General features: G+C 37.8%; 1 protein-coding gene across 7 annotated transcripts; it reads left to right on the top strand.

The window, feature by feature from the left end:
• The first annotated feature begins 468 nt into the window (after window positions 1-468).
• LOC148039775 (uncharacterized) lies at window positions 469-9,113 on the top strand. 7 transcript variants are annotated; one of them, XR_015693284.1, is made up of 13 exons: window positions 469-727; window positions 1,943-2,142; window positions 2,428-2,499; window positions 3,170-3,303; window positions 3,400-3,531; window positions 3,850-3,936; window positions 4,037-4,301; window positions 4,459-4,605; window positions 4,709-4,806; window positions 4,907-5,024; window positions 5,314-5,466; window positions 8,656-8,786; window positions 8,877-9,113. XR_015693284.1 is itself a non-coding variant. In XM_087693959.1 (12 exons), the coding sequence occupies exons 4-11, from the start codon at window positions 3,271-3,273 to the stop codon at window positions 5,460-5,462; spliced, it is 1,029 nt and encodes a 342-aa protein (XP_087550085.1). In that variant the 5' UTR covers window positions 469-727; window positions 1,943-2,142; window positions 2,428-2,499; window positions 3,170-3,270; the 3' UTR covers window positions 5,463-5,466; window positions 6,769-7,064. The 7 variants fall into 7 exon arrangements, 5 of the variants coding, with proteins under 5 accessions (XP_087550085.1, XP_087550077.1, XP_087550094.1 ...); XR_015693285.1 differs by having other exon boundaries at window positions 8,656-8,749; window positions 8,877-9,112; XM_087693959.1 differs by lacking the exons at window positions 8,656-8,786; window positions 8,877-9,113 and adding an exon at window positions 6,769-7,064.
• The last annotated feature ends 1,698 nt before the right edge of the window (window positions 9,114-10,811 follow it).

The raw sequence follows: 10,811 nt of genomic DNA, 5'->3' as shown, positions 1-10,811 counted from the left end.
AACGTGTACGGAAAGTCTATTGGTAACTCGGAGAGGATCAAAATGATTAATTTTTTCCTTGGAGTTTTAGAAGGGGATGTGCTATGTGCTTGTGTGTGTGTGTGTGTGTGCTTTTCTATTTTTTCTTTCGTGTTATTGTTAGAAAAAAATATTGGATGTGAAAACTGTTGAATGGAGAAGGTTACAACACTTTCCACTGTATCATAGGGTGTGATGGGTCCATGAAAGGATCAAATGCAAAGTAGGTGAGAAGCTAAGAAAATAGCATAATTGGATAGAAGGAAGGAGCATGTTACTTAGAAGTAAAGTAGGCAATGCCTTTATTCACAAAAGTGGACTTATAGCAAAACATCATCATAATCATTACACAAAATCATCATTATTATTAGAAACAAATACATCATCATCAATGGCAAGATGCCCATTGCCCAAGGATGTAGTGGAGATTAAGAAGTCTCCATGATCTCTATTCTTCTCTCTCTCTCTCTCTCTCTCTCTCTCCCCCTGGTTTTTTCTACATACAAATGTCACATTGATCTCCAAACACATTTTAGAAGAAAAGCTTTTTCAGGAGAAGGAGCATCACCAAGACAAAAGGAGACATAGCTTCTTCTTGGGCCTCGAGAAAGGGAAGAACTTTGGGTGCTCTTTTGCTTTAGTAAAAAAGCAGAAGACCTTCTTGTTCCTACGTTGGGTTTTGAATCCAACCATGAAAATTACTCTAAAGGTATTCCTAACTTCTAATCACTATGGAAGCTTTCCATTATTTCACATCCATGAATTGTTCTTCACATTGGAGTTAATAATTCTCGCTAACCATTTTTTGCCACATTAGTTAGCAAGGTTTTCTAGATATGCTCCCTTCAAAGGATAGAAATATTGTATGAACTTCATTGAAATCCTAGTTTCATGGTCATGGAGCTATCTGTGTGAGATTGAGGGAAGCATTTCTTGGATGCCTTTTCTAAAAGTTTTACTGACAATTGGTTCAATCTACATTTCAAGCATTTTGGCTACGCTAAGTAGAACTTAGAACATGCAATTGCTTTGGACTAAGATCCATCTTGGCTCAGTTTTGCATGCAAATTATGTAGCCTTAGGAATCTCCAAAGAAGACTTTGGAAAGAAATGAGGTGTACTAAGAAAACAAACAAGGTGTATTGAGGGGAAGAAGACAAATTGTGCAAAGAACAAATAGCGTCTTCCAAGACCATTTACTTGTTTAACATAATTTGTTTTGTTCATTTCCCATGCACACTAACCTTTTGTGATTGAAATTTGACACTGAATTTGTGAATTTCCCAAGTACAAAAATTTTTCTAGTTGAAATTTGACCATGCCTAACTTCTTTTTTAGGATTATACTATTCTCCCACAAAGAACAAACAGAAATCGGTGAACAACATTTCCTCACTTGCCATGTGAAAAATTCTTTGTGATTGAAATTTTATTATGTCTTTAGCTTATTTTTCCTAATAGAATATTGTTCTCCTACAAAGAACAATTGGCATTTAAACTCTTCTAATTTCTATTGAAATGTAACTATGTTTTTGACTTCTTTTTGTTGTTAACAACTTGAATTGTCTATACATCTGTCTTTAATAAGAACTATTTTTTTCTTCTTGTTAACAATTTGTCTTGTCTATACATCTATTGTTATCTATCATTATGTCTATTACTTGATGATTATGCTAAGTTCTTTTTTGATTGTAAGAAAGGAAGGGAAAAAGAGAAAGGCTTGCCAAAAATTATGTGATAGAGATTGGGTTATGATTTTAACTCTTATGTTAATACATAAGTATTGCTATATGCATTGGTTTGATGATGATTATGTGAAAAGAGTCTTAGATTGTAAAACAAGAGAGGAAAAAAGAGATGGGCTTTAACCTTTTGATCTTCCTGTGTCTGCTGAGCTTCATTCTCTCATTTGTTTATTTTGTCAGTGGATGCAAAGGAAGGGGGCGTGATTTCGTGCAGTTTTTGTGGTCTTTTATGTGAGAGGGCGCCTCCTGCAATTATTCTTCTCCTACCCTTTTTGGGTAAAATAAGGATGATAATGATCCACCTGAAGGACCGTTAAACCTCCCCCCCTTCCTTCACACAGAAAGAAGAAGTGCTGCCCCCCAAATGTTTTTAACCTCAGGTTAGTCCTTTCAAGCTCTTTCTTTTGATTTCATCAGTGCTCACAGTCTCTCTTTTGATTTGAATCAGTGCTTACACAGTCTTTCCCCCAAAATGGGAACCAGCTCTCCATTTGATGTATCAGCCTAAATAAAATCCCCCCCTCCCCCCTCTCTCTCTCTCTCTCTCTCTCTCAGTGGTAAAAAAATGATGCTCATGTTGTGCCCTTCGATTGCTGGTTTTTTCCTTCTCTCCGAGTGGCAAAACAATGGGGTTTTCTTGTTTTTTTTTTTGCCATTTTGGGCAGTGGGAGGAGGGAGAAGCGCGAGCAAGATACAGGATGATTGTCGGTGGGGACTCACCATTTTGGGAAAACACTGTAAGTATGCTGCCACACCCTCTAGTAGTATAGTTAATTCTGCTATATTTGACTGGAAGAAAGAGGGCAACAGCAGCAGCAGCAGAAGAAGAAGAAGAAGAAGAAGAAGAAGACGGTAAAGAAGAAGAATAATAAAGCTCAATTTATTCTCCGAAATGGGAAATACAGAAATTATTTTATTCTCCCGAATGGGAATCACAGAAGATACCTATCTTTCTTGAAGAAGAAGAAAGCCCAATTTGTTCTCTCAAATGGGAAATGCAGAAGATTTGAAGAAGAAGAAAGCTCAGATGCCTGTCTTCTCATTTTATTCTCTCAGATGGGAAATTACATAAGTTATTCTATTCTCCCACACGGGAAATTCAGAAGATATCTGGCTTCTTAGTAGTAGAAGAAGAAAGCCCATTTTATTCTCTAATGGGAAATTACAGAAGATATTTATGGAGAAAGCAGCTCAGAGGCCTATCTTCTTCCCCTTCCCTTTGTTTTGCCTGTTCCACTCTAGCTTCTGTTAACATATTAAGACTGTAATAAGTTCTTTGTTGTCTGACATCATATTTAATCAATTTTAGTCGCTGAAAACCCATTGCTGTATTGACAACTGAAGGACCCATTTTACATCAAGCATTTGCATTTGACATGTGTATATGTCTTTGGGATGTAATGGCAGCAGATCTACCTGTCAAAGAGGTCACTTGCACTCGGAACTTATGAGGATTAACTGTGGTTGGAGAAAATTGCGCAGTTTACTTTCTGCTCCAAGACATTGGCATGAAGACTCTTGGTTGGCCACCAAATTTTGTGGTATGGGTTTCTAATCTTGTGGTTATTGTTTTGATTATTTCCTGTGTTTGCCATACATGCTGTTGTCCTTTTTGTGCTAACATGGTGGATACCCAGGCAAGATGTCCTGTGAAGTTATTTGAGGCCTCTGGAGGTAGCAGTACTTGGCAGTCAAGCGGTACGGTTGGTGAATTTCATATGAGACCCCTGGGAAATGCAATGCTCCATTTTCAACTGCGGGATCTATTGGTAATGTACTTAATGCTGGCATTCTTGCAGTAGATTAGTCGTCAGTTGGCATACTATTCATTTACTTTTCTCTTGAGCACTTCAAGTTTTTTAGGTGTATCTTCAAAGTTCATTGTATGGAATCAAAGCAATGTCCTGTGTGTAAGGCTGCATGCATTAAGCCATGTCTGTGCCTTGCAGGCGCTAAATATCCACATGCGAGTGCCTGTAATAAGTGATATGCATGTACCTGGTTGTATGAATTCACAAAGTCAGGCTTAACTTTGTGTCTTATGCATTCACAAAGTCATTAAAAATGTCCAATTGCTTATGTTGCAGGACAATCAGATTCTCTTTGAATATACAATGCGTAAACCTGAAGCCTTCATAGTTGCAGCACAACGTTTCTTTGTAATCCGTTTGGAGGTTAGCTTCATTTTGAGTGTTTGTTAATTATAGAGGGTGTCAGCAGGATGTGATTTTTGGAGTTATTGGACTATTCACATGGGCATACAATATGCTGCAGAATGGGAGTTTTCGAGGCTTTGGCTTCAGTGATAATGCTGCTGCCTGTGAGATGAAGGACTGTGTACAGAAAGCTGTAAAGCCTTTTAGCATTCAAGAAAGTGTTGGGGAAGCTGTTTCAAGGGCTTTTGACCCACAAGCCTCCACACCAGCTCCAGCATCACGTGCATCAGGCTCTTCTAACAAAAAGGCATCGGATATTGTCTTGTATGAGAGTGTGCCAAGGCGCTCTACAGCAAGGGGATCTGGACATCTGCATAAAAAAGGTACAGCAGGTGCATTGTTGTAGGCAACACAGCCGTGACAAGCTTCTAAAAAGTTCTTGTTGTACTTATCAAGAATCTGCTTTGTACAACTCATGTATTTGTAATCAACGGCGCAAGTGTTGATTCTAGACACACAAACTTTTCATGTTGGATTCAGAACAGAGATCACCTGCTGTTCCATCGGTAGCTACATTCAGCTCAGCACCAGACTCTAACTTGTTGCGGTCCAACTGGAAGTTCTTTTTGAAGGGGTTGGCAACTCTGTCACAGTTGAAGAAATTGGGTGCTATTTCACAAATTTTTGGTAGAAGAACATCACATTCTTGTGTATAACTTTCATGATTGATTTGAACATATATTGGTTTGCTATTTCTTTGGTACATCTGATTTTATTGAAACTTGGCCAGGATGGAAAGAACATGAGATGGAGATTGGCTATCCAACTGATGTCAAGCATGTTGCACATATTGGCTGGGATGGACCGTCTGTCAGTGGGCCAAGCTGGGTCTGTGAATTGAAAAAGAGATATAATTTCTGGAAACACTTCAGTCTCTCTCTTTAAACTTCATCTAGGTGTTAACTCAGATCATGGTGGATATATGCAGATGGATGAGCTGAAACCAGGTCCTGATTTCTCTTCAGGTCCTTTACGTGAGTTCGGTCAACCAAGAGGCCCTGATTGGATTCATGATGCTTTATCTGCAGCTAAGTGGACTGCTCAAGGTATGGCTGTGAGCCTTGATGATTTATAACCTGAAGGCTGTGTCGGGTTTTGGGGGGGGGGGGCACAGCGAGAGAGAGAGAGAGAGAGAGAGAGAGAGAGAGAGAGAGAGAGAGAGAGAGAGAGAGAGAGAGAGAGAGAGAGAGAGAGAGAGAGAGAGAGAGTGAGGGCATCCTGTTGGTCTCTATAGTTCTACTCCAAACTGATAGTACTTCTCATCTATGTCAAATCTTCCATGTTTATCAACAATCTCCTGTTGTTTTTCTGACTCAATTTTATTGTTCACTGAAGGGCTTGGAGAAAACTTTGGTTTGCCACCTGCACCTCCAACAGAGTTTCAGGACTTGCAAGCAAGCCACACAGGTAGCAAACAAAAGGATTCATCATCAAAGCGCAAGTCCAAGATTAGTTTCAGTCGCTCGCACGTCTATCAGACATAAACATGTCAGTAAGCTTTTTCCCAGAAGTCGTCTTGCTAATTGACAGAGCACAATGTTCTTGGCTAAATTTTGATACATAGTACTTTACATACTGACATTATGTGATAGGTTGAACTCATTCTAGCAAAGGCTGTTTGAGCATTCATCATCATGGTAAAAGCTTCAGGAAAGCAAAAGCTAGCTTTCCTGGATCACAGAAAGTATATAGTGGCTGATCTTATAGTGTGGCCATACAGTTTGGCTATTGTATCGGTTTTCTCCTTGTATAAAGCATGATCATGACTGAAGTAATTTAACTTCCCTGTACAAAGTCCTCCACCCATACTTTGCTTACAGAACCAGTAGGCAAGTATGAAAATGAAACCAAAGGTAGCTCACACCTTTGTGTGAAATTTGTCTACTTGTATTGTGACATCAGTGTCAGAATTGGGTTGCAATGAACATTCTTTCATGATTAGTTAAGTGTTTGTACTTGAGTAAACTGATGCAACTTGCGTAAGGTTGCTGCATGTGTGGCCCTGGCAATTATCTTGCAGTACCCTGCATCTTCATTCAGAGGCTTGAAATTTGATGGATTGCACAGCATGACAATGGCCCTATAGAAGGATCTTTATGGTATTAGTTACTTTCGGAGTTCCAATGTTGGAAACAGTAGCATTCGAACGTCAAGGAAAGCTCTAATGCCAAGGCCTTGTTGTCTGGTTGCCTTTGCCTGGTTTACCGAAAAATATACCCAAAATCTTGGTGATTTTAATCACTATAGACATCCAAGAGGATTCTCACTCTGGTCTCCTGAAAATGAGTCAATTAGAAAAGGTGCATCATTGGTTTATTAAGCAGTTTGGATGTCTACAGTGGTTGTAATCACTATAGGCATCCAAGAGGATTCTCACTTTGGCCTCCTGAAAGGATCCTGAAAGGAGTCAATTAGAAACGGTGCATCAGTGGTGTTTAAAGTAGCAGTGAAAGGCATATATGTTTGAAATAGATTTGTCAAATCCTTTCACCAAAGAGCTTACAGAACATAACTATCAGTTCAGCACTTCTGCTGAAGCGTGAGGTGAATGAGTTACATTTACTTTATGAAGCTGTTATTGGGTTGTACGGGTTAGGCCATTTTGTTTAGCACCATGTATGGCAGTCTGCACTGAATCTGCAGTACACTGTTCATGCTTGTGGCACTGTGTATTATCATCTTATGTTAGATGCCTTGATTGTCAGTCAACCACATGCTAACTTCATACAAATTGGAAATTTTCTCCTTCCTACAATCACTGGTAAATGGACCGAAGGAATCTTTGTGCAGTATGCAGTTATGGGAACCAAGAGATGGAGGGAGGGCCTTAAAGATGAACTCTGCACTTACCAGGTCAAGGTGGTGTTTGACTCAAAGTTGAACAACTCGTTCACTTACATGCACTAGCATGTGTACTCGTTCAGAGTCCTAGATCCAAAACTTGTACGTTCCTCTAAAATAGACTCCTCCCCTCCATCTTGCGGCTTCACAAACACATAGATATGGGTGTATAGACAGCTGGGTCACACTCTTGATTCAATGTTTTAGATTACCAGGCATGAACTTCTTTTCTGAGTCTTTGCCTATTATTAGGTACAAAAGAAGGTGTATTCTAATTGCCCTTTGCCTTTTGCAAGTTCAGAGGTGAACAAAATGCACATTTATTGCCGAGCTTGTTAAATGGATTAAGGTGTTTGGTATGGAAATTAAACAGATGGGAATAGATAAATAATTCGAATTCGATAACTTGTATGGATTATCAATGTATCCCACCATGCACTTGTACATGTGGATGCATAGATGGATCGTGTAAATCGAGGAAGAGATGTGATTATCAATGTATCCCACCATACACTTGTACATGTGGATGCATGGATGGATCGTGTAAATCGAGGAAGAGATGATGAGTGGGGATTCTCATGACGTGTGGCATGAAAGATATGGTATGCTTTTGTGAAAGTGAATGTATTTGGGGGGTGGGCTAGTTGTATAGAACTAGTTTTTAGTTTCTCATTTGTTGCAAGATGTGATTATTTCTAGTGCTCTACTTATGGTCTTTGGAAAATACCTTCAAAGGGCGCTGTTTGAATTGGTAAGCTCTCTCAATAGCCGCATCTATGGGTGCTGCTGTTTGGGCTATTGGTTAATGAGAGTAGTGGTAAATCGTCATTTGGTTTGCCTTGGCAAGGCTTGAAAATTTTGTTGTTCCTTGTTCAGCATGTTAGTTGGATGGTGTCTCAATTAGTCTCTTTGGAGATGAAAAGTTATGTGGTATGGTAATTTGATAGATAAAGTTGAGATTTAATGAGGAGCTTTAAATGCTTCACCCATGTACTATAAATATGTATGGAAAGTAGGTTTACGTGTGCCATTGATGTATGAGGGAGAACAAATATTCATTCAAGAAAGCATCTTCCACTTGTTATTTGTTAGTTGCAAACTACTTCAGGGAAATGAAAACCATGACCCTATGAAAGCTAGATTTGGTAGTTGGACGTGGTGGACATGCTAGATGTAGGTATTTATTATTTGAATTAGTACTTGATTATGGAGGTGCATCACTTTTTGTGATGATGTGCGTAGAGTTGGGGACAACATGAGTACTTGTTTAAAATAGTGCTTGGTTATGGAGGCACATTGCACTTCTTGTGGTGATGTGCGTGGAATTGGACAATAGGAATACTTATCTAGTACACCTGAATGTAGTCCTCAAAAGCGCATCCCCAAGTTGATACAGGGGAGAGGGATATAAAAGGCCAAATCTAGGTGCTTGGCTATTAGAAGGGTGTGGAAACACTCGCTCTTCAACTTGCCAGTGTTGTGAGCTTATTTTGGCTATTGGTCTCATATTGAAGAATTGCCTTGTTAAGTTGTTGTAGACTCACAAAAGCTCCTCCATGCATTTAAGTGCTACATGTGGATACAAGCATGCACGAGCGCGCACACGCACATGCATGCACACAGAGGCTCGACATTGGTTTCTTATGACTTGTTTTACTTGAAGAAAGTGAAATTTCTAAATTTACATGTTTTTGGTTCCATTTAGGGTAGGATAATAAGAGCTTACAAAGTTTTTTGTTTCTACCATACACAATAAATTTTCCTAATGTTGACTATATACATCACTCAATTCAATCCATTTGGCAAGTCATGGTGGATAACATGTTGGATTTGCAGAAACAGACATGATTCTTTTGCACTCAATGCCATGAAAAATGGTGGTGATGTCATGGAGTAGCTACCATTCTTCAATTTTGTAGCATGAAAAATGGTAATACGAATGTTAAAGCATTATCTAACATTCTTAGGTGAGTGTAAGTTTGAAGCACCCCATGTAACTTTGAATATTCCATGTTTATGTGGTTTCATATAATGGTTTTTTTACTTAACATTTACAGGAATTTGTAGGCCATGAAGACATCTTTGTTGCCAAGAACACAAAGGAGGTGTGTCATTGTAAATTGTTCTTTGAATGGTATCTCTAGCCATTCTTGCTAGTAGTATTTCAACTAGTTGAATATGTGTGGTTTCGACTTCAAAACCTTTTTTGTTATGTATACTTGTGGTTTTACTTAGCACAACTAGGCAAAATATAAAAATACACGTAGTCAGGTTACTTCCCCATAGTACTCAATATAACATATATACTCATTCAAGAAATAGATCAAGATGATATTTTGATTGTTGAAATGCTTAGTTTTGGATACATGCACCACAACAAATTAGGTGCTCTTTGTAGGGTAAATTAGTAAATGTCTTGCAAATGTATTACTCATAAAATTTATTTGTGGAAAGGAGAGTCCAAGCATTTGAAGGGTATGCACGAAGAATTGAAAACCATATATAGCTTTGAAAGATGGTTAGAGATCCCATATGCATAATGAAAATTATGTGTAATTGGCAAAAGATCAGTTTCCCATGAGACAATTGAATTTGATTTGATTGCACGTGCTTTAGTCCTAAGGTGCTTTCCTAACGAGACACTCACATATTTCTTTAAAATGATGTAACATATATATTGTGAAAAGTGATATTTACAACATCTTAAAAGACATCAGTTTTACGATTTTGGGCTTTTACTAAGATATTTGTATCTAAGAATATTAAAACTAGGGTTGTAAAGTGAACTTTTAATAACCTTAAATACACGATGACACATGACACATGGGTATTTTACCGAGTCAATACAATGATTTTAGAACATTACAAGTCAAGGAAAGGTTCTCAACAAAGAATGGATGAACTTGATATAATAAGAAGATAACAATCATGATATATTGAAGTTGTTGTCATCATTATCACTAATGTATACATGGAACCTCTCAATGTAAATGGCCATTAGACTTGGGATCGTTTGTCACACAAATTTAACCAATCCTTTGTAGGCCAAAAACAAATCTAGAACTTAATAAATATTGCATGCAAAATTTTGGGCATTTGATCTTAATTTAGCGGATTTAATTGCTATCTCCAATATAATTTATTAATCATAATCTCACCTAAATTTTGGCCACCCTATTAATCAATGGGTCAAATTTGTCAAACACGAAAAAGAATGCATAACAAAATGTGTCAGTCATAATCTCTTGAAAATGAACTACGACAAACTTATCTGAAGGATGATGGCCTCAAAACAAACTCATAGATCTATTTTCAAATTAAAAAAACATTTTTCAAATTCAATAATCCTATCTATTGCAACCCATCCATAAGGTTTAGCATGTGAGAGAAGTATGTCTGGCAAAAAATGTTCATAAACATAGATGAGGTGTTAATGTTTTACGATTTAGTTGAATGAACATTGCAAATAAACACCTTGTTCTTGTTGATTTTCCAAAGTGATGTTCAACAACCTCTTGTTGATTTACACAATCTAGATAATCTTCAATTAAGCGAACCTTTATTATTTAAATACAAAGTTTAACATGCTCCAACGAAATTCCATGCCTTGCATAACAAATGAATACATTACCAATGGACCCCAATGTAGTCACTTTACCATTAACTTCCTCCAAATAGAGCTCTTTCTTTATATACTTAGCATACTCTTTATCTACATGGGCATTGCACATATTTTGTAAATCCATCAAGGCATGAAGTTGTACCAAGTTAGATCCAAAGCCCTCCCTAAAATCAAAGCTATTAATGTATAGACCAATGAACAATGAAATCATGTTATGTGAAGCTAAAATTTGGTAGATGACTATGTAGTTCCATTGAATGTTTTGGCTATAAATCAAGCCACAATTCTAGCTTTGTTTTTATGTTGTGGATTCCAATGTGTCCCATCATTCTATGCACAAAATGGTGGGTAAAATCTTTCATGTTGAAAT

This window comes from Lygodium microphyllum, chromosome 2 (assembly GCF_053477565.2).
Source record: "Lygodium microphyllum isolate KBCC chromosome 2, Lygodium_microphyllum_v1.1.10, whole genome shotgun sequence".
NCBI classification, from domain to species: Eukaryota; Viridiplantae; Streptophyta; class Polypodiopsida; order Schizaeales; family Lygodiaceae; genus Lygodium; species Lygodium microphyllum.
This window is presented reverse-complemented; position numbering and strand designations above follow the sequence as displayed.

Coding starts and splice junctions, on each gene's coding strand:
- LOC148039775 (XM_087693959.1), top strand. CDS start 3,271: ATGAAGACTCTTGGTTGGCCACCAAATTTTGTG. Junction 3,304..3,399: donor GTTGGCCACCAAATTTTGTG/GTATGGGTTTCT, acceptor GTGGATACCCAG/GCAAGATGTCCTGTGAAGTT. Junction 4,807..4,906: donor CTGTCAGTGGGCCAAGCTGG/GTCTGTGAATTG, acceptor GGATATATGCAG/ATGGATGAGCTGAAACCAGG.